This window comes from Spermophilus citellus (genome assembly GCF_964194105.1).
Source record: "Spermophilus citellus genome assembly, chromosome: 5".
NCBI classification, from domain to species: Eukaryota; Metazoa; Chordata; class Mammalia; order Rodentia; family Sciuridae; genus Spermophilus; species Spermophilus citellus.
This window is the reverse complement of record NC_138186.1, coordinates 38,862,740-38,887,537: the sequence shown is the minus strand read 5'-3', so window position 1 is coordinate 38,887,537 and position 24,798 is coordinate 38,862,740. Positions and strand designations below refer to the sequence as shown.

At 38.4% G+C, this 24,798-nt stretch overlaps 1 protein-coding gene and 1 pseudogene across 2 annotated transcripts; one reads left to right on the top strand and one right to left on the bottom strand.

Annotated features, from left to right (window-relative positions):
* Positions 1–2,150: 2,150 nt before the first annotated feature.
* On the bottom strand, positions 2,151–3,240 carry LOC308649660 (phosphoserine phosphatase). Its single transcript, XM_081295395.1, has one exon. The coding sequence runs from the start codon at positions 3,224–3,226 to the stop codon at positions 2,549–2,551; it is 678 nt and encodes a 225-aa protein (XP_081151521.1). The 5' UTR covers positions 3,227–3,240; the 3' UTR covers positions 2,151–2,548.
* A 20,345-nt stretch (positions 3,241–23,585) lies between these two features.
* Positions 23,586–24,536, top strand: LOC308650523 (putative olfactory receptor 2W6; annotated as a pseudogene). Its single transcript has one exon. The product of its transcript is annotated as a putative olfactory receptor 2W6 (transcript).
* Positions 24,537–24,798: the final 262 nt, after the last annotated feature.

Here is a 24,798-nt window from a genome sequence, read left to right as displayed (position 1 = left end):
GTTGTTCAGTTACTGGGGAAAAAAGAGGTGCTGGATAACTTTAGACTTAATATTTCATTTGCATAATCCAGTTGTGTGAAACCACAATAGGGAATAAAATATATCAATAGAAGGGAAGAAATGAAGTAACATTAAGGAAGGGCAGAAACATTGATCAATATAGTAGCATGCAGGAAAGGACTAATTTAAAAAGCAAAAGTATAATAAAGTCTTACCTAGGATTGTACACAGCCTCTTCAGTTACTGCCATTTGCATCATGCAGCCTAGACTTTGAACTCTCCTTCTGCCAAATATTAGCTGGGTGAATTCTCTGAATCTCAGTTTCTTCTATCTTCTATAAAATGAGAATAATACTACTTATCTTAAAGGGTTGTTGTCAGAACCCATAATGAAAGTAGGGCTTTACCATAATCCCTTACTTTGCATCCATGGCTTGTAGTTTAAACACCACCTTTTTTAAAAAATTCTTAATGAAACAGCATTTAACATTACCACTCAAATTTTGTGTCAAAAATATCTTTGTAAACTACTAGCATATTCGGATTTTATTTTCTATGTCTTCCTTTATTTTGCCAGATCATCTCTGCCAAGATTGGCAATGCCTAGCTCATCTTGCAGATTGGCAATGCAAAACAGGCTGCCTGGGACTTCAGAATGAAGTGAGTGGAATAGACGGATGATAACTGACCTTTCCCACCATGTCCTCTTATTCCCTGTTTTCCTGCCTCCATTGATAGCAAATATTTGGAATCTTCTGAAGTTCACATTCTCCACATATCTGGTGCTTAGGCAAATGAAAATAGAATGTTCATTCCAAAAAGTATTTAGAATCAAACACAATTCACATTACACATTGTTAAAATAAATTGGTTTCTCTTAAGGCTATGGATCACCATAGTTTTAATGACTTATAATTCAACATAACTCTACTATGTCCGAAGCTGGAATTTTCAAAGCATTAAATGAACTAATAATGTATTTGACAAGGGGTTAAACAATTGTTTTCCTGATGCACATGCAACTGAAACATTATCCATCCACTTGTTTTTATATTTTCATCTCCTTCTTCATATCCCATACTTCCCGACATAAGGAATACAAACTTTTTGGATTACAAAATTTTCACATAGGAAATTGCAAGGATGATGGTCCTGAACCTATAAAATCTTGGCAAAATATAATGAAGAAGTACCAATGTTTGAATAAATCTTGAAGAAAATTGAGCAAAAACCAGCACCACACCCCAAAAATTGATTTCTACTTTAAAGTCCACCCATAGTCTATCTATAAGACCTGGGAGTCCAGACTGGCTCCCAGATCTGATCTCTGCCTTTGGGGCCATGGTCATCAGCCCCAATGGAGAAACAAGAAGCGTGAGAAAGCACTAAGAGCACACTTGGGCTTTCCTTCAGCCCCATTACCCAGATAGGGTGATGCTAACTGCTTTAAGAACTGACACTGCCTAGATGCCAACAGTCCTTCACTGCCCTCAGCTGGCCTTAGCTGCCTCCACTCCATGGGGTCACTGGGCATCCTATCACCTCCACCATAGGATGGTGAGTCTGGCATGCTCTGCACTTGAAGACTTGTGAGGGCACTTTGGCCAGGGCACCCACCTCAGTGGGGCAAGGCCATGTCCCCTCAGACAACAACCCATGGGAGCAATCCCAAGGTCAGCCACTTGCTCTGTCTCAACCTACACTCCCTCTCCTCTTCTGGTCTCTAAACACAAAGAATCTTAACTTTCTAACCATGATGACCCTGAAAATGATGGAACCCTTTTGGAGCATCTTTGTCTCATGCTGTCGTAATTCTAGCTCACAAACTGCAGACAAGAGTCATCTCTTCAAAAAGCCTAGTGGAGGCTCTCATCCTTCACCAGGCTGACACCCCAATACTCCCCAGTCCAACAGAAATCTAATTAGACTGTGCCTGTTACAGGAGCAGCAGAAAAGCCCCAGGAGCAGGTTCCCCTGCAGCCTCCCAAAACCACTTAGGAGACCTGCACTGCACTCACCACTGTCTCCACCCCCCACAACACCTGGTTCCATTCCTGGGCAGGGACGTCCCCCTCACATTGTTCTGCTCATAGTTGTTGTGGTTCTGTCCTGGTCAGGTTTTTATTTTTTTTTTATTTTTTTTTTTTGGAGGGTGGATAGATTTTTATTTGTACACCAAAGGGGAAAACCAGGGTTCCCGTGAGACTGCCGAATGGATGCTGCCAGAGGGAAGGTACTTATTTTACCATACACCCTTAAAAGGCCTCAAGTAAAATACAGCCAGCAATGTACACAGGGTACACAGGAATTCAGATAATACAACTCTCCAGGTAATTGATGGTCATAACAATACCAGAACTACAGTTAAAAAAGAAAAAGAAAGCAATCTTCTAGGAGTCCTAACTATAATTTACTTGAACATATAGAAAATCAGTACCGACTTTATATATTAAGTTGTCACAGGCAACTGTAATCAAATAGTGTCAATCTGTGTAACTTGTAAAAATTAATCTGAAGTTGTCACGAGCTATGTAAAAAAAAATGGAGATTATTCTTCGAGATCCCCCAAGAGCTCCACAAAATCAGTGATGTACCATCTGGCGTTGTCCTTCACCTGCTGCCTGATCACATTTCCTCCAAATCCAATGAAAACATCAGCAGGAGGACAGGCTTCCATGTCTGTGGCTCCATCTCCAATCATGATTATTTTCTTAAAGTGAAATTTTTCCTTTAGAAATTTAATAACTTTTCCTTTCCCACCAGAATCAGCCGTTGGCTGTGTCTCATCAAAACCTGCATATTCACCATTAAAGTAGAATTTCAGCCTGTTGGCAAAGACATTGGCTGCAGGGATGTTGAGCTTGGCAGCAACGTGCTCTACAATGCTCCGAAAGCCACCAGAGATGAGGAAGACCTGGACGTTCCGCTCCTGCAGGCGACTGACCAGCTCCCTGATGCCGGGTGTCAGGTGTGGGGGGTGCTCTGCCAGGAGCCTTTGCACCTGCTCCCTGGAGGGCTGGATCAGTGCCAGGCGCTCAGTGAGCGCAGCTCTGAAAGGCACTGCCCCACCCATGGCTCTCCGTGTCATTTCTGACACAGCATCCTCGACGCCGCAGAACCTGGCCAGCTCGTCGATCCCCTCCTCTCTGATCACAGTGCTGTCCACGTCGAAACACACTGCATCAGCTGTGCAGAAAAGCTGCTTCAGTTCTGAGTGGGAGACCATCCTCAGGAGATCTTTCCTCCTTATTTATATTGCTAGGTCCCAGACGGCTCACCTCCCTGGTTCCTGCCTCCAGCCGCCCAGCAGGGCAGCGAGGATTACTCTGGGCTAGCAGGAGAGAGAGAGAGCCTGGTCAGGTTTTTAAATCAGGAACACAGTGAACTTGGAGGCTGAGTTTAGACAAGTTCCTTCCATGTCTAGGCTTTGGAATATTTTGGGTAACATGATACTGGTGTTATTGTTTCTTCTAGAATCTGATCAAATTCAGCATTGACTCCATTGGGACCTGAGCTCATCTCTGTCATAAGATCCTGCTGCAGTCTCCTTACTTGTCCCTCCTATTATCTGAATGTTTATATCTTCTTGATTCATTTTGGGTCCCTAAATTTGTCTGTTTCTCCTAGATTTTTCAACATATTTGCATGTAGTTGTTCAAAATCCTTCCTAATGATCCTTTGAATTTCCTTGGTATCTGTTGTAAGACCTCCCTTTTCAATTTTCATTGTATTGGATTGGGTCTAATCTCTTTTTCTGTTGTTAATTTAGCTAGAGTTTTGCCACCTTTGCTTTATGCTTTCAAAGAACTACTCTTTGTTCCCTTGAACTTTGGTGGTGCTTCTCTACTTTCTATTGCATTTTTTCACCCTAATCTTGACTATTTCTTTCCTTCTCCTGATTTTAGACTGGTTTTTGTTTTCCTGAGCCATCACCAGGAAATTTACTTGAGGTCTCTCTCTTTTGTCTTTAGGTACAGTTTCCTGTAGTCTTTCCTTTTCATAGTGCTGTTTCTGGATCCCACAAGTTCTGATATGTTGTCTTTCCATATTCTTCTGATTCTAGGGATTTTTCACTTGTTTGATGGTGTGAGGCATAATCTTCAAGTGTTTGTGAGGTTTCTGTAGGTTCTTCTGCTCTTAGTTTCTGGTTTAATTTCATCATGATTGGAAAGCATATAAGATTTTTTGGTATTTTTAAAAACTTGCTTTGTGGCCTAATACATAATATACCTTGGGGAATGTTCCTTGTGCTGGTGAGTGGAATGTGTACCCCACAGCTGTTGCATGGCCTATTCTATCAATGTCTGTTAAGTCCACTTGTCCCATAGTGCCACTTAACTCTGACATTCCCTTGTTGATTGTTCATCTGGAAGATCTACCTCCTGGAGAGAAGGGCTCTGAAGTCCCCCAGTTTTTGTTTTGTTTTGTTTTTTGCTGGAGCCTATGGCTTCCTTTTTGTCTAGTAGTGTTTGATAAAATTGGGTGCTCCAACATTGGTGCATTTATATATATATAGGTGACATTGTGATACCTTCTTGCTGTGTTTCCCTTGATGAACATAGAGCAACCTTGTTTGTATCTTGTGCCTGGCTTTGGCTTCAGTGTGTTTGTCATATATAAGCATAGTGACTTCTCCCTGCCTCCACACTCCACTTGCTTGGAAAATTATTTCCCATCTTTCCATTTTCACTCTTGCTCACTTTTTCAGGAGAGGGGATTTTCTTGTGGGAAGTAGATTTTTTTAAAAAAAATTCAATCTATCCCTCTATCTTTAAATTGAAGAATAAAGACCATGTGTACTTGAGGTTATTCTGAAAGGTATGGTATGTTTCTTATTTTTGTTGGCTTTCTTTCTTTCTTTCTTTCTTTCTTTCTTTCTTTCTTTCTTTGCTTGTCTTCTTGGTGAAGAAGGAAACATGGAATGCTCAGATGTTTCAGGGTTTTCTAAATTGATAACATGTGACACTCTCATTTCTCAATTGTGTATCTATTCTCCTAGAGACACTTCCTGAGCTCTCACAGTTGTGTTCATGTTTCTTCCTCTTCTGTGTGTAAGATTCCTTTAAGTATCTGTCCAGCTGGTTTAGTGCCCATGAATTCTGTTATGATCTTCTCATCTTGGAAGGTCTCTAATTCTCTTCCAGTTCTGAAGGCTAGTACTATGTTCCTGGGTGCAGTAATCTAGGTTGGCACCTCTGTTCTTTCAGTGCTTGAAATACATCACTCCTGCTAGTGACCTGCATGGGGAGGGAGGAAGTAACCACTGAAGTGTGGGCTGGCTGAAAATAAAGGCCAGGATAGTAACATTAAGAACTAAACACAAAAGATGCAGGACAATATTGGAAGCAGTGGCTTGACAAGTGGAAGAGAACTGATGGGTCTGATGCTAACAAGGAGAAAAGCCTGGGAATGCTTCATTTATAATGAAACACACCAAAGGGATTCAGTGAGGAGCATAATAAGAAAAACAGGATAAGAGTGGGGAAAACAAATTGTTTGAGGCTTCACGGGTTATTCCCATCTCTGGGTGACTGTGTTTGACCCTAGGGCTGTGAGCTAAGGTTCATAAGGTCCAAGCTATTATTATTGCTATGCCAAACACCATTAGATAATTTTTCCCAACCCCATTGGAAAGCATATTATTTGTCTGCAGTTATGACAGATATGCTTATTGCCAGCATGGCATCTAAGCCTTTGTTCAAATTTGAGTGTGGAAAGTTCATTTCCTACATAAATTTTCAAAGTATTAATTTAGTCTTAATCTTTTCTTCAATAGTCTCCCAATTGTAAGGGCTTTGGAAGTATTTTGAGCCAAATTATTGAGGCAATGAGCTTCATTAGATTACATTTCTTAAAAAGTTCCAGGATATTTATCACCTTTTCTCCTCACTCTTACATTTCCAGTAATTAAAGCCTAAGGAGATTGAACTCAGGCTCCTAGGCCATAATAGGAGCCCTCTTTGCAATTGTTGTCTATAAAGTCAGACATGGAGCCATCAGTAAAATTGAGAAAATCTGAGGCAGCAAATAAATGCCAGAGATCTTTTGGAATACCACCCTTATGAAAGTTAAAATATTACCAATGGAACCTACAGGGGTCATAGCATCCTGATGTGGCTTTTATCATTTCTTGGAGACCAATCCAAAATATATCCACATTTCTAGAGGCATTATGTTGTGATGGCAAGACATTAACAAACTCTGTCGATTTAGGCCAGGTGCCAAATTCTATTGCAGAATAATTAGGGCAGTAAGTTATTGGTGGATTTTCCATGGGGATGGCTGGCTTTTTATGGGCAACTCCCATTTTAATAACTGTCCATCCATTTGACCTTAAGTCCAAGGGGCCAGTATGCTCTCTTTTCCTTAAAAGTTACTTTTAAAACAGCCACCATGTTTATCATGGGACTAACATAGGTGGATTCCCACTATAGCCAATGTAATTAAATCCAGGCACATGCATTCATCTGTAAAACCTCCCATTATGTGAATATCATTAGCAGATACTGGGATGGATTCTCCAATCCACAAAGCTGGATGTACTAAAGGTAGATCTGGGAAATAGCTCCAATAAGGTTCTCCATAGACTCCACTCACCTGGCAACTCAACAGAACCAGCATAGCTACAAACATTGTGGTTGAGACTTATTACCTCCTTGTTGTTAAATTATCTGCTCAGCTTGAAAGGCCAGGTCCTTCAGTTTTCTCCCCAATGACAGGTTGGGTTTCCTGGAAACACACAAGCATAGCCTCTACCCTATGTTATTACTGAATCTGATTTATTCTAGTGCTCCATGTGTCACTCAGCAGGAGTGAGATTTTAATATCACAATTTTGAAACTTTTTAAAATAATTGTGAGATTTAGTGGGGTTGTATGAGATTTTGTTTCCTCCTTTTTATTTTTTAAATTGTAGAAAAAAGTTGATATAAGTTGGAGCATACTTAGCTTAAATTAGAGAATGGCCCAGCACTTTAAAAGTATTTAAACAGCAAGAAGTGACAATAAATATTTTTATTTGGCCAGGAAAATTAGCAAAAGTGACCTGTGATGCATGTGAGGATTGATAAGTTCATGCTGTCGAGCCAAAGAAGGCACCACAGCAAAAAGAGGCCTAGATTTTTGTTGTTTTTATGTGTTTTATGATTTTCCTTTGTGTCTATTAATGGGCTAAGCAATAAAATTATAAAATGGGGCCAGTATAGATACTGAAATACAGTTTTACAACTTGTTTGTCTTATAGGCAATGACCTTATTATTATAAATTAACTTCAGTTGTTACATTAGAATTTGTACTTGTCTAAGGCTTTAACAGATAATAGTTTTAAAACTTGTAAGGATAACACAATATAAAACTAATAAGAGTAAAACATTTAATTTTATAATAGTTATAAATTAAGGAATATAATTTTATGTAATTTGAAACATTTACTTATTTATATATAGTATTTTTGTTTACTTTAGGAATACAGTAATCTTTATAACAAAAGCCTATCTTCTGAACTTAATTTTAAATAAACTTGAATAATTATCTTACCTTGGAATGAGATGAAAGAATTTTAACTTAGGTAAGGTGCCTTCTTGGTCAACCTTGGGCAAGATGTTTTGATTTTGAAATAATCTTAGTTTTTTGCTTGAATATTATTTTATAGAAATTTATATATATATATATATATATATAATTTTTGAATTAATATGAATTAGTGAACATAATTTATTATTATATATGAAACATGAAACAGGTAAGAGAAGTTTTAATTCTGTTTTAAGGGAAAGTGGTAAAACACTTGTAGCCCATATTTTTAACCTTTAAATAAGTTAGGCTCTCTTTGTTGTCTTTTAGAAATATATTCAAGTTGACTTCTCAGTAGAAGCCATCCACGAACCATAGAGTCAAGATGCTTGGAGAGATATCCCATTGGCTTATAGGAGTGTCCATTTGGTTGAGTGAGGAGACCATTGGTGATACCCTGTCTTTCATCCATAAATAGGTACAAAGGATAGTTAGGGTTATGAAGAGAGAGAGTGTGAGGACATATAAGAGCACCCCTGAGCTTGTGAAAGGAATTGGCTACTAGGATAGGGGAGGTGAGGGGCCTGTGAGGGGTCTCCTTAGCAGCCTTGTATAAGGGGTTGGCAAGAAGTGCAAAGTGGGGAACCCAATGCCTGAAAAAGCCTGCCAGACCCAGGAAGGAGAGGATGTAGTCCACTGTTTGGGGTGGCTGTAGGTCACAAGGAGCTTGAATTCTGTCCGTTGTCAGGCTTTTAGAGGTTGGAGTGAGAAGTGTACCTAAATAGATAACTGAAGAGATAGTAAGCTGGGCTTTGGCTGGAGAGACCAGATATTCCAGGGACCCCAAGAAATTGAGGAGCTGAGCAGTGTGAGTTTGGGAAGCCTTGAGTGATGAACTGCATAGGAGAAGGTCATCCACATACTTTAAGAGTGTGCTTTCCCCCAAGTCACAAGAAGTTAGTTCCCATGCCAAGGCTTTCTCAAATAGATGGGGACTGTCCCTGAAGCCTTTAGGTAGGACTGTACATGTCATCTGTTGAGACCTAAAGGATGTAGGGTCTATCCATGTGAAGGCAAAGAGCTAATAAGTGTCAGGATGGAGGGCCACTGTAAATAAGGCATCTTTAAGATCCAGGACAGTAAAGTGAGTGTTCAAAGGGGGGACATGAAAAAGAAGAGTGTCAGGGTTGGGAACCACCAGGTGGATGGGAATAACTGTCTCTTTAGTTAGGCAGAGATTCTGAACTAAGCAATAGGTTCCTGAGGGTTTGCGTCCTGGCAATATGGGAGTGTTGCAGGGGGAGTCAGTAGGAAGGGGTCCCTGGGCAAGTAACCAGTCTATGATGGGTCTAAGTTCCTCCCTATGGGTTTCAGAGATGGAAAATTGGGACGTAAAGGAAGTTTGGTTTGCAGTTTCAGCCAAGTATGGACTGGTGGGAGGCTATGACCAGCTTGGAGATGTCCCAGACCTGGGGATTGACTAAGTCAGTAGGTAGTGTCAGGTTATTAGAGAGGATAATGATTAGCAGCAGAAGGACATGGGAGGTAGTATTCTTGTGGTGTATTTGGACCATGGCTCCTAGTAATTGGAGAACATCTCTGTCTAGGAGAGAAACTGGACAGGATGGAATGACCAGAAAAGAGTTTGTGAATGGGTGTCACTTCAGGGCACAGGTCAACTGAGCAGTTCAGTTTGGGTAGAAAGATTTGCTGTCAATCTCCATAACTGAGACCTGGGAAGAAAACAGAGGCCCAGAGTGGGCAGGCAAGACAGAATTGGCAGCTCCTGTGTACACAAGAAAGGTTGTAGACTTAACCACTACCTAGACCATTATCCTGGGCTCCATGAGTGAAATGGGGGTCCTCAAGTCTGGGCTTCCTCAGTCTTCTGTGAACACCAAGAGAAGGGACCACCTAGCTGGTCATACCCCCATGTAGAGGCACTAAGGAAGGGCCAGCCATGGGGCAGTCACTTTTCCAATATTCTGTCTGCTTACAGATGGGTCATGGCCTGGAAGGAGGGTGTGGACTTAGGCATTGGTGAGCCCAGTGACCTTCACATCCACATTTGAAGCAAGTCCCTGGCATAGAGGAATCCTAAATCCCCCATGAAGCTCTTGCTTGAGCTGTAGGCCTCAGGGCCGCTGGTAAGGCCTGGGTTTGGAGTGTTACATTTTTCTGTAATTGATCCTGCCTGGGTGGTTCAGCTGACTCCTCCTGGGCATTATAAACTTTAAAGGCCATTTTCACCAGATCTTGGATAGGAGTCTGAGGGCCCTCCTCAGCTTGTTTGAGCTTTTATCTAATATCATAGGTTGATTGAGCCTGCTGGATGTGGGCTTGCTCATTCTGGGTAAGGATGAAGGACAGAACAAAATAGACATCATGTCAGATAAGATCACAAGTCTGGGAGAGGTATTGACATTCCTTAATATAAGTAGAAGTGTCAGCAGAGAAGGACCCACGGCGCTTTTCAATCTAGGAAAGATCTTGAAGTGAGAATGGGACATGTACTTGGCCAATCCCTTCAGCATCAGCCACTTCCCTGAAAGGACAAAGGAACTTTGGGTTGTCTGGTAAGAGGTTCTGGTGGGACTGGGCGTGGACACTGACAGGAGAAATGAGGGGTGAGTGAGTGGAGGTGATCATGGCTGCAGGAGAGGAAGAAGGACAGAAGGGGGAGGGGGATGGAGGAGGAGGGGAAAGGTTGTGTCAGTAGAAGAGGTGGGCAGAGAAGCCATGGCTGCAGGAGAAGAGGGAGTTGTGGGGAGCGAGGGAGGAGGAGCTGTGGTGGCAGGAGGAGGGGTGGAGGGGTGACAGTGGTGGCAGGAGCAGATTGGTGTGTATTAGGAGGAGGAAGATGGGTAAGGTAGGGCTGAGAGCAGCTCTGGTGGTTCTGAGAATGTGGAAAAAGAGGTTGAAGAACAATGGGAAGGAGTTTGGGATTTTCCAAACAAGGAAGACTGGAGCAGGAGAACAGATAGAACAGAGAGGAGGACAGGAACAGAGAGCAGAGGGAAGGACGGGAGCATATCTCAAAAATCCTGAACATTTTTGCCCACTTTCCTGTCCAGAGACAGAAATTGTCCAATTCAGTGAGGGTTTCAAATCAAAAGTTCCTTCTGGGGGCCATTGTGACTCATTGTTTAAGTCTGGTTTTTTTCAAACACTCTCTCTCTCTGGGTTCATGTTCTGCCTTAACCCCCTTCATATTTTCAGTTGCATTCTCTCAAATTCCATTGATATTTTTAAAAGATTAATGTTTTGCATTAGTTTGTCTGGCATGTTCAAATATTTTGCATCAGTGCCAAGAAAATTATAGAACATAGGTGGCGTCAGGTTGCCTTGTATTGTGAAATTTCTCATATTTGTGTTGACACTTGTACTGCCAATGGGATGGATATGTCTCTGTTTTTGTTTTGTTTTGTTTTGTTTTGTTTTTGTTTTTGTTTTTTAAATCTGGTATGGAACACAGAGGAGCTTAAGCACTGAGCCAGCCACATCTTCAGCCCTTTTTTTAAATTTTCATTTGGAGAGAAGCTATCATTAACTTGCATAGGGTACCACTGTGTTACAGACACTGGCTTTGAAATTCCAATCCTCCTATCTCAGTCTCCCATCTGCTGGTATTAAAGGCAGGCACTGCCCAGTTGTGTCTCACACTTGTTTTGGATCCATTATTATCAACTGCTTTCTCCTGGTGCAATCGGCTAGGGATTGTTTGGTGTGTGGTGTTGAGTTTCACTCCAGATGCATTCCATTGCCTCTTTTCCCTGTTGCATCTCTACCTGTGACTAGTGAGGCCTGACCCTGGGCCTCAAGTTCCACAGTGTGAAGGAGTGGAATTCTCTGTTAGTCAAGAGGATGGGGAGCGTCTGGTATTCCTGTGGTGTGATGCAGACAGAAGGGTCTGTGGGTCATGCCTCTCTACTTCTTCCTGCAGTTGGTAGGGAAGGGCTTATCACCAGATGAGGTTTCCTTGAGCTCTGATTACATTGGTTTTGTCCCTTAAAATCTCATTTTGGGCCATATATGTGTAAGCAATTATCCAGACCACTCCTCTGTGAAAATGGAATGCTTATGACAGAAAATAAAAGAGGTGACTCAAGATGCCAATTCTGTGCCCAAAAAAGACTGAAAATGAAAGAACTGCTCAAAATAGTGGGCCCAATTTGAGGGCCATATTGTTTTGAGGATTGGCAATGAACTTCACCTAAATATCCAAGACTGGTAGAAAATTAAATGAAAAGGGCTCAGAAGCACCTTGAGGGTGACTATTGGGAGACATCTTCCCCAGGTAGAGTATAGGTGACTCCTTTCAATGTAATTATGTTCTCATCTTTGTCTCCAAATAATGAGAACTTTTGAGACTTTGTGATGCCTGGAGACCTCAATCAACATGGAACACAAAAAAAATGACTCACACTTTAAAATGGAGGTAGGGAAAGAGCTGGGTAGGCAGATGGGAGACTTGGGCTCACCAAGGTCAGGTTTCTCCTAACAGAAAGACCACAGTGGAACAGGATACAAAGACCACAGATGCAAGGCTGAGCTTCAAACAAAGGGTGAGACATCTGTTATCCAGAGCCCAGACCTTTCTGAAAAGGGACAAACTTCAACACAGTGACCTTAACCTGAATGGAAGAAAGGGCATGTGAAGAGCACATTGTCACTGAATGCCTTACCCAGGAGTGAGCTGGGGGCTGATTTTCTTAACCCTTAGATCCTTATAAAACCTGAGACAACTGCCACTCACTGGCAATCCTCTCTTGGGACCCCACCCATGCAGGAGTTCTGCTTTTTTTATATTGTTTTTGTAAATTCTGACACTTTGCCCTTACCCTTCCACTATTTATGTCTGGAATTTTTTTTAATGGATTAACAAGGCAAAGAACCCACTCAACTCCATGGTGTGGTTACAAAATAACTGTAGACTAATTATGTCAGAAACTAGACTGATGTGGGAAATGATATTACCTACTGCCCATCTCCACATCCTGTCTGTCCCCAGAATGGGGCTGCAGTTGAACCCTTATGAGATCACACAGGGAAGACCCTTTCCGACCTCACTAAGAAGAATTAATTCTCCACCTTGAAAATGTGAAGGCAGCACCCAATATTCTGTACAGCTGCTGAAACTAATTCTGACCTCCATGCAGGAATTTCCTTCTTCTAGGACAACACCCTCTCCTCAGGACCCTTCTCATACATTCTAGGCTGCAGACTCAATCCTGCTTATGACATAGAAAAACCAGAGATCAGAAGCGAAACTCATGGATAAGTGGACAGGCCTTCATGAAGTACTCCTCATGGCTCAGACATTTCTAACCCTCATTCACCACATCTGAGGAGGAAAGACACCACCAGAAGATGATTTGCCCTTCTCATCCTGGGAACCCACAGTCCCTGGTTAGCTGACAACCCCTCTATAAATCTCACGTGTCTGTTCAGGAGACCAACCCTAGATGGAATATATCAAGCTTTCATGTGTTCAATGATTGTTCCTCTTGACCTTCTCTGTCCCTCCCTAAAACCAGGTCAGAGTCCTTTCCACCTGGTTACAGATTGGGCTCTCAGTTTCTGATCTCCATCATCAGGTGGATGGTTGGGACTGTGGAGAGCTCCCTCTGCTGGACACTGACTAACTAATTTGGAAAATTCAGGCAGCCAATCAAAGAACATGGCAGCAGGTCCCTAACTGGCTCAGATCAAGGGGGAATGCTGCCATGCTCAACCAAAATTGCCTCCTTCCCCCTTCTAACCAGGAGAGTCCTGAGATGTTCAAAATCAAGGCTGAGAAGAGAAAACCTGTCTCTTCTAGAAAGAGAAGGATTTGACACCACTCCAGACAAAGGCCATGGAGTAGGTGATGGAGCCAGATGGCTACTGGCAGGAGAAGCTGAATGGGTGAGAGATCCACCTCATGTACTGTGCACTACATGACTTTTGTGGGACTTCCCACCGAGTAGATTGGGCTCCCCAAAAGATGTAGAATGCAACCATCACTCTGAAGGAGACCATGTGCCTTGGCCTATAGATGCATTCTTGGAAAATGAAGAATCTCCTTTTCTGGCCTATTCAAAATGTTTCTTGAGTTGAAGGGATGCTGGCCCCTGATCTAGTGCCCCAACTGGAAGTGTTAAGGGAAGACTCACACTTGCTGTATGAGCTGCCACATGTCACCCACTTCCTTGGTCTTGAAGGGTCTGCATCATCTGTCACATCCACTGCCCACATTTTTCCCTTTCTTTTTTTTTTTTTTTTTTTTTTTTTTTTTTTTTTTTAGAGAGAGTGAGAGAGGAGAGAGAGAGAGAGAGAATTTTTAATATTTATTTTTTAGTTCTCGGCGGACACAACATCTTTGTTGGTATGTGGTGCTGAGGATCGAACCCGGGCCGCACGCATGCCAGGCGAGCACGCTACCACTTGAGCCACATCCCCAGCCCACATTTTTCCCTTTCTGAGGTGGCCTCTTCTTTTTGATCCTTTGTGCAGTTTGTGAGTCTTGGGCCAATCACCATCACGAACATCTTCCACAGAGAGTGCAGGCCTGGCATCAGAACACCTGGCCCAGGAAGAACAAGAAAATAAAACTCACTTTTTTTTGAACCTAGGGAAAAATTAATTCAAGGGTGTAACATATTCTTGAGGCATTTGTGTCATTCTGCTTTGACAAAGGAGGAGTGCTCCCTGAGTACATCTTCCCACTTTCTGGAATTGGGATGGTAGTAGAGTGTTTTCTGTGTGAACAAAAAAAACTTAATCAGATGTTAGTGTTAAGGAAAATATTGAAAGGTTTTTTCAATTTGTGGACCAATGCATGTGGAGCTCTGTGGTCATCATCCCCATGCTCACAGCCCTCCCAGGGAAGTCTAAACTGAAAATGACTATAGCTCTCAGCCCCCAGAGTAGATGGAGGTCCAAGGGCCAACCAACTCCTGAAATTGGGTCATTGGAAATTCATACCACCAGCTTAACTGAGCAGGGGCTGAAGACTGTAGCTGTAGACTGTATCTGGGTAGGAAAGCTGACACTGTCACTGCTGAATGGCTGGAGGTGCAGTGTGGTCCCACTATATAACTAAAAGGCCCCAAGGGAAGAACCAGTCTCCTGGAGCTCCTCACACCTCCACACATCTCCCTCCAGTTACTACACCAACTGTTCAGGGGGAAGGTCAGACAAAGCTTCCCTCATGTTTCCAGTGGTGATAGAGGAAACTGAGGCATTGGCTTCTAGGTCCACCTGGATCCATTCTCCTTTCATGAATACAACATAATCCCTTAGAAGAAACCATCTGAGCAGAGCCTAACCAGCCTGGGTTCCCACAGAGTCTCCCTGGCCTGGGGGAAGGGAAGGCTCCAAATCTAGTCCCATCTGGCCTTCTTTGGGGAGAAGGGAAATATCTACCTCCAGTTCCCTCTGCACTTCCAGTCACATCTGAAGAGGAGGAATGAGAGGGACTTGAGAAAGTCAAAGCCCAGGGTCTCAGGCTCACTTACTGACTGGTCTCAGGATGAAAGAAGGCTTCCTCCCTCCATACCTCACCCTGAAACTCTAGGACCTCCATATACTAATGGCAGTTTTCACAAGATGGAATTGTAAGACTCAGACCTTATGAAGATATCCGTAGGAAAACCAAAGTGAAGAGCAAGCATTCAGTATGGAAGAAAAATTTTGCCAGCTACACATCTGACAGGGGATTAATACAAAGAACTCAAAAAGCTTAACACTAAAAAGAAAACAATCAATAAATGCAAGCCAAATAAACTAAGTAAACATTTCTCAAAAGAAGAAACAAAAAAAGTCAACAAATATGTGAAAAAATGTTCAACTTCCCTAGTGACCAGAGAAATGCAAATCAAGAGTACACTGAGATTTCATCTCACACCAATCAGATTGACAAGTATCAAGAACAAATAATAATAAATGCTAGTGAAGATGTGTGGGGAAAGGTACAGCCATATATCATGGTTGGGACTACAAATCAGTTCAATCACTCTGGAGAGCAGCATGGAGATTCCTTAAAAATAAAAAATCTAGAAATGAAATCACCATATGACCAGCTATTATGTTCTTCAGAATTTATCCAAAAGAATTAAAATCAGCATATTATACTGATACATACTTACCAATATTTATAGCAGCACAATCCACTATAGCCAAATTATAGAACTATCCCAGGTGCTCATCAACAGATGAATGGATTTAGAAAACATACACAAAAGAGTTTCACTCATCTACAAAAAAGAATGAAAATTATGGCATTTGCTGGTAAATGCATGAAAATGGAGAACATTATTCTAAATGAAATAAGCCAGACTCAGAAAATCAGGTTCAAATGTTTTGTCTCATATGCAGAAAGTAAAGCAAAATAAGGGGGAAATGGATATCACAAAGACAGAAGGATAATCGGTGGAGTAGAAGGATATTGGTAAGGATAAAAGTAAGACAGGAAAAGGGAGAAATGAAGGAATGAACTTGTTAGAATTAAGCTATTTGCATTTATAAATATACTACAGTGAATTCTGAATTTATGTCTATAAAGCACTAGAGAATAGGATAGACAGCAGAGTACATCAGACACTAGAATGGCAATATGTAAATCAATGGAAGTGTAACTGATGTGATAAAGCAATCTGTATACAGGGTAAAAATGGGAGTTCATAACCCACTTGAATCAAACTGTGAAATATGATATATTAAGAACTATGTAATGTTTTGAACAACCAACAATAAAAAAAATAAAAAATAAAAAAAATCTAAAAAAAATTAAAAAATTTAAAAAATGAACAGATAAATAAATAGAAGGAAGAGCAGTATGGTAGAGGAAGCAAAACAGGGGAGGGAGGAGATGAGAGAAGGAAGAGGCATTAGGGACTGAAATTGAGCAAAGTAAACTTCAGGCATGCATGATTAGGTTGAAATAAGCCCAACTATTATGTATAACTATAATTCACTAATAAATATGTTTTTAAAAAACACAAACTACAATATATGCTAGAGAGGATGTGGTAAAAAAAGGAACACTTATACATTGTTGGTGGAACTGCAAACTAGTACAATCACTATGGAACTTGGTATGGATATTCCTCAAAAGAATATCAATGGGGGCTAGGGTTGTGGCTTAGTGGTGGGGCATGTGCCTCACAAGTGTGGGGCACTGGGTTCCATCCTCAGCACCACATGAATAAATAAAACAAAGGTATTGTATACATCTACAACTAAAAGAAAATTTTAAAGACCAATAATGGAAACACCATATGACCCAGTTATCCCTCCTCTTGTTAATTATCCAAAAGAATTAAAATCAGCATACTATCATGATATATGCATTCAAGTCACCATAGCCAAGTTATGGAACCAGGCTAGGTGTCCATCAGCAGATCAATGGGTAAAGAAAATATGGTATATATACACAATGGAGTTTTACTTAGACATAAAGAAAAATGAAATTATGTCATTTGCTGGTAAATGGATGGAACTAGAGAACATTATGTGAAATGAAATGAAACAAACTCTGAAAGTCAAGAGTTGAATATTTAGAGAGTAAAAAAAATTGTTATGGATCTTATGAAAATAGAAGGGAAGCTGCACATAGTGGTATACACCTGTAATCCCAGCTATTCATGAAGCTGAGGTAGGAGGATCACAATTGCAAGACCATCCTGGGAAACTTAGTAAGGCCCTACCTCAAAATAAAAAATAAAAAATCCTGGGGGTGCAGGTCATTTGGAAAACAATCCTGTATTCAATACCCAGGAAGGAAGGGAGAGAAGGAAATAAAAGAAGAAAAATAGAAGGGAGACTAGTAAGAAAAGATGGAGAGGGAGAGAGAGGGAGAAGGAGAGGACAAGGAGAGGTACTGAGAAATGAAACTGACAAAATTATACTATGTGGATATATGACTACATCACAACAAATCCCATTTTAAGTATAGTTATAATGCACCAATTTAAAAGATAAATAGGATACCAATACAATACAGGAAAGAGATTGGGAGAGGGAGAAAGAGAGAAACAGGGGAAGTACTGGAAAATGAAATGGAACAAATTATGTTATGTGCATATGTCACAATGAATCCACTATTATGTATAATTACAATGCACAAAAAAAATACATATTTACTTATTTATACCCCAGTAATTCCTCTTAGATACCCAACACAATTTTTGACTCTATGCCTCAAAGAGACATAAAAATTGTTTACTGTAACACCTTTCATGTGAACCAAAAATGCCCACCAACAAGGAAATAGGTAAAATGACTGTAATATATACACACAATGAAATATTTTATAGCAGTGAAAATAGCCATAAATACACAAATTAGCTTAGTAAAAATATTGAGAAAAGGAAAGCCCTAAAACAGTACATACAATATGGTGTCCTTTCTATGTGTTCAAAAACAACTAAACTTTAAAATACATGATATTTATGCATTCACACATATGTTGTATATGAATTATTTCCTAAAGAATAGATGTGACTAACACAAAACTCAAGGTCATGGTTTTCCTGGATTTCAGTCAGAAACAAAGGAAGAATGTAAAAGAATGTAGATAAGTTTGACATTTGGCAAGTTTCTGGTCCTTGAATAAATGTTAGATTCAAGGATGTTCTTTTTTTTAATTCATTGAAAATTAAACAATGATCATATGGTCATAAACCTAGAATTATTAATACTCTCCAAATTTGTTAAAATCGAATATTTTCTGTCTTGTGAACACTATACCTAGATAACTTAATTTCTCCATTTAATTAATATCTTACCCATTGCAGAAACTATTTTCAATTAAATGTTAATTTCTATAGCTAAGGTTTAAATATTTAATTTCCTAAGTTTGATGTAATACATAATTAAATCATTTCTTAATTTCCATCAAAGAAATATAAAAAGAAAAAGAAAAGATGATACATAATGTCCTAAAACAATTTTTCATAAAACTGTAATTTGGATATATGACCTCTTTGATTTGTTTAATCACCTCCATGGGGCATCAGTCCCAAAGGTCTAAGCCACATCAACACAGATAGCCTTCACATAAATACAACCTTGCTACATAGTAACTAATTTTGGGACACACATAAACAAATACAGTGCCCTTCTGGTTTAATTAGGCAATAATTTACCTACAAATATGAGTAACAAGAGAATACACTAAAAGACTACAAATATTGGGCCAAAAATACATTTAACCAAACTGATTCATCAAGTTTTTCACCAATATCACATCTAGTTTTTCTCTAGCATCTGAATTAAATAGAGATTGCCATTAAATCTTATCTATTTCAATTGTTGAATTAAAATGTGATTGGGTTGTAATATCCATATAAATAAATTTTGGTTAATCCAATTTTTCAATAACTTGCCCCATAAGAATGTTTTCTGAATTATTAATTAAATGAATCATACTCCTAATGGAAACATGGATGCATTTGGACTACATGAGAGTGTGGCAGCTGTGGATTCTTAGCTCTTGAAAATATATTCTATTTTTTTTTACTTCTGGTAAGTATTCTCTCTTATCTGAAAAAGATACAGGTTAGAAAATAGATCCTAGTTGGCACAGGCCTTAGTCTGAAATTAAATATAAATAGAAAATACAGTATATTTATATAATATAAAACTAATACTAACATACTAATGCCCTCTAAGGAATGAAGGTTAAATTTCAACAATGGCAGTTAGTGTATTTTGAAGTGCCTGAATGTTATCCATGCATCAAGCATATGCAAAATAATTTGTATTTACTATATAATCTAATCTTCCTCACAACCATCTTACAAAATAGGTACTACGATAATAACTATTTTATCCATCAGTAGAAGCTAACAGAAGATAATTGGCTTCCTCACCTTCACATAGTGAGAAAGTGACTGAGATCAGATGTAATAAAATCACAGGTAGTCTGAATTCACAGTCTAGGGTCTTAACTATTGTGATATTGTCTTTTTCTTTTTGGGCTTTGTATGGCTATGATAATATACCTCTTCCTTTATAATTAATAAAAAAGCCAATCAATTTATTTTTTTAATATTTATTTTTCACTTTTAGGTGGACACAGTATCTTTATTTTATTTTTATGTGGTGCCGAGAATCGAATGTTGCACATTTTTAATTCTTTCTCATTGTCTTGCCACATCATTAAGTACATCTGAAGTATGATTAAATATTTTTTTACTCATCTTGTTTTAAATTTCACTAAAGAAAATAAAATGCCAAACTATGGTAGCTTATTGGGAACTAAAGTCCATAATATGAAAAATGAAAATCTTAGTTTCAAGTAAAATGTAGTATGCATCTTTTTTATTTTCTATTTCTTCAATTCCACTGTAACATCCCATTTTTTATATTTATATAATTTTTCTTTATTTTGTTTCAAAAAAAAACTTTATTGTATAAATTTAGGATTTAGACAATATTCAATATGTGTATAGTAATGATTTAATCAAAATAATTAGCTTTTTCAACTCATTTTTAAATTGAAATTAAAATAATATTTAGCATTCAGTCCAATACTTAAATAATATGGAAAATGTTTAAAAATGTTAAATGAAATGACTTATGATTGAACTCACAACATTAAGTACTATAATGAATAATTCTTGTCATGGCAGTATTTCTAAGAATATTTAGGGCCTTATCTAATCCAAGCTTCAGATTGAACTAATGTTTTTCACCTCCTAAAAGGAGTCACATGGGGGCTAGGGTTGTGGCTCAGCGGTAGAGCGCTTGCCTAGCATGTGCAATGCCCTGGGTTCAATCCTCAGCACCACATAAAAATAAATAAATAAAATATAGGTATTGTGTCCAACTACAACTAAAAAATAAATATTTTTTAAAGATTAGTCACATGTGGGGCTGGGGATGTGGCTCAAGCGCTCGTCTGGCATGCCTGCAGCCGGGGTTCGATCCTCAGCACCACATACAAACAAAGATGTTGTGTCCGCCAATAACTAAAAACTAAAATATTAAAAAATTCTCTCTCTCTCTCTCTCTCTCTCTCTCTCTCTCTCCTTTCTCTCTCTCTCTCTCTCTCTCTCTCTCTCTCTCAAAAAAAATAGTCACATGTATTTTAGAAAATGTGTATACAGATTATAGACATCCACTGTGCTCTCCAACAGTATAAAACACCTGGTGTACTCTGCTCACTTTTGTACACAGTAATTTGAAATATTTGATAAACTATGATGTGTCTAGTAGAAATTAACCAAGAAAACATAAAAATTTAGATCATGTACTGCTCAGAAAAACTGTAAGTGTATTTAGTCTAAGAGTACATATGTAAGATTTTTCAGATAAGCCAAACTAACACAACATCATCCAGAGAAGTATATTTGGCTTTTTTTTAAACTTGTCAATGGACGTTTATTTTTTTACTTACTTATACGTGGTGCTGAGGATCGAACCCAGTGCCTCACACATGTAAGATAAATGCTCTTCCACTGAGCTACAGCTACAGTTCCAGTATATTTGGCTTTCTAACAGTTAAAATGATGGAGGTCATTATTATAAACATTAGGACAGTGGATACTCCAGGGGACAGCAAGGCAGTATAATAAAGATAATTGGTAACTTTCTATTTCTTCACTCGGGTGATAGTTAAAAAAAAATATTTTCCTATACTCCTCAAGCTTCTACTTTTGTTTGTGTATCCCTCTTTTATTTTATAATGATACTAACATATGGTAGGTTTTTAAATTAAGGCATGTTGAAATAACTTATTCTGTGTTGTTTTATAATAAAGAAAGAGATTCAGTGCCTACATGTTACAAGGAAGCATATTTAACATTGATTAAAGGAAGAAAAGCACTCCATGTACAACCGACTTGCCTGTCATAAATGTTGTATGAAATATGAGTTGTGTGAATAATCTGTGGAAGGATATCCTATGCAAGAACAAAAGCTGGATTTTGAGGTCCATTTCAACTTTAAAATTAATGCTTTGAAAGTTACAAGTACCATAACAATTTTAAGCAACCAAAACATCCCAGTATTTTTGTATTTAGGGAGCTCAAGCCATCTTCTGTTCATGGGCTTTATCACCTCAATAAATACATTATAATTGTACATATTTATGTGCAAAGGTATGTTTATACCTTTTAAGAGTTATGGGAAAAGATTTAAGACAATCAAGATTAGCTTAAAACCACGATGGTAAAATAACTAGTGTGAAAAATGAAGAGAATAAAGAATACATAGAATAATAATGATTCAGATATAAGTGGATATGTTTTATCAATTTTAGAATTAAATAATAACACAGCTCCAAGTGCTATCACAAATATTAACCCTCACAACCTACCATTGTGTAAGGGGCTATTATTAGAGTCTATGACTATATTCTATTCTTTACATATAAAGAACCTGGTACACAATCAGGTTAAATAAATACAAAAAAAAACATGCTTCCCAGTGGGTGGAGCTGTGATTTGATGCAGGCAATTGGAGTTTAGAATCTGTACTTAAGCACTGTCCTTGACTTAACTGACATCCTACTATGTAAAAATGAGACATTCTCTAGTTAAATTGAATTCAGTTTTTACTGAGGAAAAACTACATCTTTATTTCATCCAATCTGATAATAAAAGTATTTTCCATATGACCATTATGTTATCATCATGTTTTAACTAAAGTGCTTATATTAATGATATTTGAGATATTTTATCTATATTTTATAATGCAACTGAAATAATTCAAGTGTTTGTTCCTTGTCTGCAAAGACACTGTAAAAGTAAAGTATACTGGGTCTGAAGTGTATGGTCAGAAATAACATATAAAAAATTAATTCAATTATTAAAGAGTCTATATTTTTAATGATACAAAACTCAGAAATAGTAAAAATGATTAAATCTGTATCCTTGTATGTCCTCATTTTAGCATGAAAGATATGATCATTTTATAGAAAGGGTTCCAAAGCAACAAAAGATTCACTCATGTGATCAGTAAATTTTACAAGTATACACAATTTACTGATAGCTTAATAAATTATTGTTTTCATTACCTGTCTACCTAATTTGGCAAACTGGACACATGATAGGAGCTTATAATGATGGTTGCTATGTGTTTGTTGTGACCAAAAGTTCAATTCTTAACTTTGTAACAAATAGATTAGCTTAGTTAGGTAATGAAGTATTAGTAATTATAACAACTGCCAAAAATATGGCATCTATACATGTAAATAAATATAATGAAAAATATTAGCCAGGTGCAGTGACACATACTTATAAACCCCCTGGCTCAGGAGGCAGAGGGAAGGGGATCACAGGTTCAAAGCCAGCCTCAGCAACTTAGTGAGGCCCTAACCAACTTAGAAAGAACCTGTTTCTAACTACAAATATAAAAAGGGCTGGGGCATGGCTCAGTGGTTGAGTGCTCCTGAGTTCAATCACCAGTACCAGGGAAAAAACAGAAGAGAAGAAAAGAAAAGGAAAAATATTATTTCTCAGCAACCAAAACACAGTTTTTTAAAAAGTATAGCTATGAATGCCAGAATTATTACAAAAAGAAGGAAATATATGAGTACTAAAATAAGTGCAGTAAAAGAGATAATCAGATAAAGATGTTTAGAAGTGAATATGGAAAATATTTTCTGCTACCAAACAGTGGAGTTTAAAAAGTAAACATGCCATTTTACTTTTTTACCTCAAGCACAGTTCCTTTGATAAAGGAAAGACATCATAATCAAGTGATCAAGAGACAAATAGTGTCATGGTTCCAAGGAGAAAAAACTCCTCAAAATATATCCCACTCTTAAAATCAAGTGATTGACTTTATGGATTTATTGCTCAATTAAAATACATGGAACCATGGATAATATGGCATATTAAGGCTTTTCAATGATTTACAATTCAGTGTGATTGCATATAGCATATTATTTTTAGAATCACTTTAGCTATGGTGGAATATGGAGATACTAAAGTCACGAAAACAAATATGAAAAATGAGCCAAATGGGGGAAAAGCATTCAATTATTTAAGTTTTGATACCCATGACAAACATCAGAGATTTAGAATTCTACCTAAAGCTAATACTGTCTTTGATTACCATATTATTGTCTTTCATAAGAAACAATGGAAACAAGCAATGGAAGTTTCAGAACAGACTTCATCCTTCTAGGGTTTTCTGATCAACCTCAACTAGAGAGCATCATCTCTGTGGTTGTCTTTATCTTCTATATTGTGACTCTGGTAGGAAACACAACCATCATTCTTGTATCTTATCTAGACACCCAGCTTCATACCCCCATGTATTTCTTCTTATCTAATTTGTCCTTTTTGGACCTCTGTTATACAACTAGCATTATACCCCAGATGCTGGCAAATCTATGGGGTCCCAAAAAAATCTATTACATATGGAGGGTGTGTGCTCCAATTCTTCTTTGCCCTTGACCTGGGAGCCACAGAATGTCTTCTCTTGGCTGTGATGGCCTATGATCGCTATGCTGCTGTCTGTCAACCTCTTCACTACACAGTAATAATGCACCCTGAGCTTTGCCAAAAGTTGGTGCTGACCTCCTGGTTGGGTGGTCTTGGCAGTGCCTTAATTCTTTGCTCTTTGACTATAAAGTTGCCAAGATGTGGACACCGGGAAGTAGATAATTTTTTCTGTGAAATGCCAGCATTGATCAAGATGGCTTGTGTCTATTCAAAAGTAATTGAGATTGTTGTCTTTACTCTTGGAGTTATATTTCTTCTAGTACCTCTATCATTAATTCTCATTTCATATGGAGTTATCATTCGAGCTGTAATGACAATCAAGTTGGCAGCAAGGTGGAAAAAGATCCTTAATACATGTGGTTCTCACCTCACAGTAGTAACTCTATTTTATGGAACACTCATTTATATGTACATGAAACCACAGAACAGCACATCTCAAGAACAAGGAAAGTTCTTTACTCTCTTTTACACAGTCATCACACCAAGCCTTAATCCTCTGATCTACACTTTAAGAAACAAAGATGTGAAGAGTGCAGTGAAGAGAATATTACAGATTAAAAAAACATTCAACAAAGTCATGAGTGACAAGGAAAAAATGCATCAAAGCACAGAAAAGCAAAGAAATATTGTTCTTTATTAATGAAGTTTCATTAATTTATTCAAATACATGAATACATGTCTAAAATTTACCAGAATTTGTACCAGAAACTTTTAACTTTGTAAATAGATATTAAATTGAGGAAATACTAAGGAGATAAAGATATATATGTAAAACATAAGCACCAAGACCAATCATGGACTATAGGTAAAAATGTAATGATGAAATATAATAAATAAGTAAATATAA

What these genes read in the sequence shown, in the direction of transcription:
- LOC308649660 (XM_081295395.1), bottom strand. Translation starts at nt 3,226, where the DNA reads ATGGTCTCCCACTCAGAACTGAAGCAGCTTTTCTGCACAGCTGATGCA.